The 5,006-nt window shown below is 44.6% G+C and overlaps 1 protein-coding gene across 1 annotated transcript in view; it reads right to left on the bottom strand.

Moving 5' to 3' along the window:
* ERGIC3 (ERGIC and golgi 3) overlaps positions 1-5,006 on the bottom strand; it is a 13,229-nt gene extending 8,223 nt beyond the window's left edge. The window contains exons 1-5 of the mRNA XM_024743124.1: positions 4,915-5,006; positions 4,708-4,778; positions 4,500-4,587; positions 4,159-4,278; positions 51-144 (exon numbers count right to left, since the gene is read on the bottom strand). Of these exons, the coding sequence (XP_024598892.1) occupies positions 51-144; positions 4,159-4,278; positions 4,500-4,587; positions 4,708-4,778; positions 4,915-5,002 (461 nt within the window). The 5' untranslated portion in view covers positions 5,003-5,006. The remainder of the gene's footprint in view (positions 1-50; positions 145-4,158; positions 4,279-4,499; positions 4,588-4,707; positions 4,779-4,914) is intronic.

The raw sequence follows: 5,006 nt of genomic DNA, 5'->3' as shown, positions 1-5,006 counted from the left end.
ATGGGGGCCCAGCCCCCCCCCCCCCACCCCGACCCCCAACCCTGGCTCACTTGATGTCTTCCGTCTCGGCACCATAGCAGCTCTCACAGCGATTAGGGTCCAGGGAATCAGGGTCAAACACCTTCATCTCAACTTTCCCGAGCTCTAAGGGGAGGGCAGAGGCAGGGGCATCAGCTGGGGGCAGGCACAGTGAAATCTATACCCCTAACCCTTGCATGGGCCCTTTGGGTTAATAAACATTATAACAGCTAATATTTACATCATGTATACTATGTGTCAGGCACTAAGCATTTCTACACATACATTATTTCTTTTAATAACGGTAATAGTAATAAAACAATAACAGTGAATACTAAATATTAGCTGAGTACAGGTCGCTGTACTTTACATATATTGTCTCTTTTCAACCCCACAATGACTGTGAAGGTGGAGGTTATTATCGCCACAGTACTTGAGAAGGTGCTGAGGCTCAGAGATGAAAAGTGATTTCACCCAATGCAACACAGTAAGTGGCAGATTTCAGCTCTAAATCCAAAGTGTAAGCCCTTAACTATGGTGCTTGTCCTCAGACTGCTCTCTCTGCGCCTGGCTCCCTGCCTTTAACTACCTCAACATAACTGGTGATTTCAATATTCAATACCCTGATCTCCTGTCCTCCAATAATCTTTCTATTTTTGTCATCCAACCTCAGCCACGCATTTCCATACTCAGTTATTACCAGTTACCACAAACCTTCCAAAATTCAATTTCAAGTATCCCAATCTTCAATCTTATCCTCATTTTCCCACATCACTCTCTCTGGTACCCAGAATCTACCAATTCTTTGACACCACTGACACTATCACCCCTTCACATCGTCACTTCCCTCCGTGTTTAAATTTTATGGTCCGAATGAGGAATGAACAGTCTCTTCAATAAGAATTGGAAATTGGAATATCCAGAAAAACTGGATATTCACATGTAAAAGATTGAAATTATACCCCTCTTTTATACCACTCACAAAAATTAACTCAAAATGGATTAAAGAATTAAATGTAAGACTTGATACCATAAAACTCCTAGAAGAAAACATAGGGAAAGAACTCCTTGATACTGGTCTTGGCAATGGTTTTTTGGACATGACACCAAAAGCACAGGCAACAAAAGTAAAAATAAGTGCAACTACATCAAAATAAATAGCTTCTGCACAGCAAAGAAACAATTAACAAAATGAAAAGACAACCTATGGAATGGGAGAAATATCTGCAAATGATATATCTGATAAGGGGTTAATATCTGAAACGTGTAAGGAACTCATATAACTCAATAGCAAAAAAATAAATTTATTCAATTAAAAATGGGCAAAGGACTTGGAAGAGACATTTTTCAAAAGAAGACATACAGGTGGTCAACAGGAAAAGGTGCTTAACATTAACCATCAGGGAAATGCAAATGAAAACCACAAGCTATCACCTCACACCTGTGAGAATACCTATCAGAAAAAACAAAAATGAAGTACTGATGAGAAAGTGGAGAAAAGGGAACCCTTGTGCACCGTTGGCGGGAGTGTGAATTGGTACAGCCATTATGGAAAACAATATGGAAGCTCCTCAAAAAATTAAAAATAGAACTACCATTTGTTCCAGCACTCCCATTTCTGGGTATAGATACAAAAAAAGAAAAGAAATCAGTATCTTGAAGAGATATCTGTATTCCCATGTTTATTGCAGCATTATTCACAACAACCAAGACAAAAAACAACCTAAGTGTCCCTCAGCAGATGAATGGATAAGGAAAATGTGGTTTGTCTCTGTGTGTGTGTGTGTGTGTGTGTGTGTGTGTGTGTATGGTGTGTATATATATATATGGTATGTATATATATAATGAATTTACATATATCATATATATTAGAATATTTTATATATATCATATACATATATTGGAATATTATTCAGCCATTAAAAAGAAGGAAATCCTACCGTTTGCAACAACATGGATAAACCTTGTGGCCATTATATTAAGGGAAATAAGTCAGATAGAGAAAGACAAATACTGTATGATCTCATTTATATGTAGAATCTAAAAAAAACCAAATTTATAGAAACAGAGAGTAGACAGGTGGCTGCCAGGGGCTGGGGGGTAGGGGAAATGGGGAAATGTTGGTCAAAGGGTACAGACTTTCACTTGTAAGATGAATAAGTTCTAGGGATCTAATGTACAGCATGGTGACTATAGTTGACAATATTGTACTGTATTCTATCCTACAAATTTTTTTTTGCGGTACGTGGGCCTCTCCCGCTGCGGAGCAGAGGCTCCGGACGCGCAGGCTCAGCGGCCATGGCTCATGGGCCCAGCCGCTCCGCGGCATGTGGGATCTTCCCAGACCGGGGCACGAACCCACGTCCCCTGCATCAGCAGGCGGACTCTCAACCACTGCACCACCAGGGAAGCCCCTGAGAGTACATCTTAAACGTTCTCACCACATACACAAAAAAGGTAACTGTGAGGTAATGGATGTGTTAGGGAACCCTACTGTGGTAATCATCTTATAACAAATATGTATGTTAAATCATCATGTTGTATACCATAAACTTACACGATGGTATATTTCAATTATATCTCTACAAGGCTGGAAAATAAATTCTCTGGTCCACTGCTGCAATTATTCTCTTGCACATAATCACAAGTCATTTGTTCCTCTCTCCCTTTGTCGTACAAGTCTAGCAAAACTCAAATCCTAGTTGAGTTCAACTCCCTGTGCCTACTTCTTTCCTGTGCCTCCCTTAAGACTGCCTGGCAATCCTACTTCCTTTCAATAATCAGTTCACTATCCCATTCCCCACGATGATTCATTTCTATCTTTCCCCCTTTCCTTGGGCTTCCAAAATCCCTTCCCCTTTCTCCACTCTTAGATAATGACTTTGCTTTCAATTTCCACTAAAGAAAGAGAAGCAACAGAACCTCACTTAATCTCAACACCAAACCTACCAACCCACATGCACTCTCTTCCAGCCTCCACCCTACTTCTCCGCTCTGTCTCACAGCAAGACTCCTGGAAGGGTCATCTATACTTGATGTCTCCACTTCCTTTTCTACTCTTTGGTTAGATTTTCATCCCCAACAGTATCAAAACTAATCCTTTCAGTCTCCAGTGACCTCCATGTTGCCAACTGCAATGGTCAGAACAGCCCAACCAAGTCACTCCCGAATTCCTGACCCATAGAAACTGAAAAAAAAATGTTTGTTGTGTTAAGTCACTAACTTTGGGGGTTACTTGTTATGCAGTAGTGGATATATATTCCCCCACCTCTCCCACCCAAACACACAAATCCTCTTCCTCCTTTCTGGTCATCAAGTCATTCATTTCCTCAGACCAAAGCCTTGGAATCAACCTTGACCCCACACCCAATCCTACAGCCAATTCTATTGGTTTTACTGGTGTTCAACATATATTTGTTGAACAAATAAATGATAAAGCTCACCAACAGAGGAATCCCTAAGGTGTGAAAAATCATAGCTTTCAGGAAGGTTTTGTTATGGAGGAAAACTGACTTAATGGAGGCATTGGGAGGACACCCAGAGAGAAGAAAGGAAGCTAAAAGTGAACAGACACTCTGTACTAGGCATTGTACACATATTACTTCATTTGATCCTACAATTCCACGTGGTGGGTACAACTGTTTATCACCACTTAATAGCTGAGGTCACAGACGGCAAGAGACGAAGCTACATCGGAACGCAGGCAATCTAACCCAAGAACAAACTCAACCTTAAGCCATCCTTCATTCCAAGAGGGAAGAGCATTCAGGGCTGAAGTCAGTCTACGGGACAGGGAAGCAACACCCAGAGAAGCGTGGGTCCACCTAGAGGAGTTCTGCCAAGGCAACAGCACATAGGACCCATCCTCAAACTTCTGTTACTCAGACCACAACAGGTAGGGATTGGGGACCTCTGAGAATGACAGCCCTGAAGAGTACTCTTCTCAATACTAGGCTAGAAAACTGGATTTCAGCCCACTCTGATTCTTAATAGCTGGGGGACCCTAGGCAAGCCACTTGACTTCTCTGGGTCCTAGATGTTTCATTTGTCACTGGGCCGGTCACAGCCCACTTGCCAGAAGGTAGTGCTTGGGCTTGTCCAGCTCTGGGATTTGAGATCTGGTCTCTTCCCCCCAGTTACCATGACGTTCCGCCTCTGAGCTCACGGGAAAGCCATCCTTATCTAGCCGTTTTTTGAACAGGTTGTGTTCCACATCCAGCTGCTGCTCCCCAGCCACATCCATGGCATCAATGCTCAGATCTAGAAGCAGGAAATCAGGGTAAGGTACTGGGAACCTAAGGGCAAGGGAATCTGGGTTTTGGAGGGTAATGGGGATGCTGGGCTTGTCTTGGGGCAGCAGTGGATTAGGGGAAGGAGGTTGTCCTGGAGTCCTGTCCAGAACCTAAGGCTGGAGGTGTGAACCTGGAAGCCCACCTGAGAACCCTGGGACTTGCAACTCCCACCTATGGTGAGGTACTCACAGGCACACGGCATGTGTGGAAAAAGCACATTGATGTTGATCTTCAGTTTATCTCCCCGTGACTTGTCCACGTAGAGTTCAGGATGCACCTGGGGCAGGACGACCTCAGTAAGATTTGGCCCCAAGCCTCTTTTTCCCCATTCCCATCCCTTAAAGCACCTACCTCTAGAACGTCAAGCCCCGCCCACGTACTAGGCCCCGCCCCTTACCTCAGTGGTGAGGTAATACTGCAGCTCGGACAGGAACAGTAGCAGCATGAGAAGGCCACTGACAATGGTCACTGCGGGCAGGGAGCGAGGGTCAGGAGGGCCTCTGTTCCTCTTCCTCAGCCCCTGGCAGGCCGGGCAGGTTCCAGGCGCCCCAGCCAACCTCTAGGACACCCCACTCCCCGCCACCCCGACCCCGCCACGGCCTACCCGTGGCGCCCCCGCAGGTCTTGACCCGGAAGTCCTCCAGAGTCTTGGGGTAGGCATCGAACTGCTTCAGCTTCCCCAGCGCCTCCATGGGG

This window comes from Neophocaena asiaeorientalis, unplaced genomic scaffold (assembly GCF_003031525.2).
Source record: "Neophocaena asiaeorientalis asiaeorientalis breed wild unplaced genomic scaffold, Neophocaena_asiaeorientalis_V1.1 scaffold82, whole genome shotgun sequence".
Taxonomy (NCBI): Eukaryota; Metazoa; Chordata; class Mammalia; order Artiodactyla; family Phocoenidae; genus Neophocaena; species Neophocaena asiaeorientalis.
This window is presented reverse-complemented; position numbering and strand designations above follow the sequence as displayed.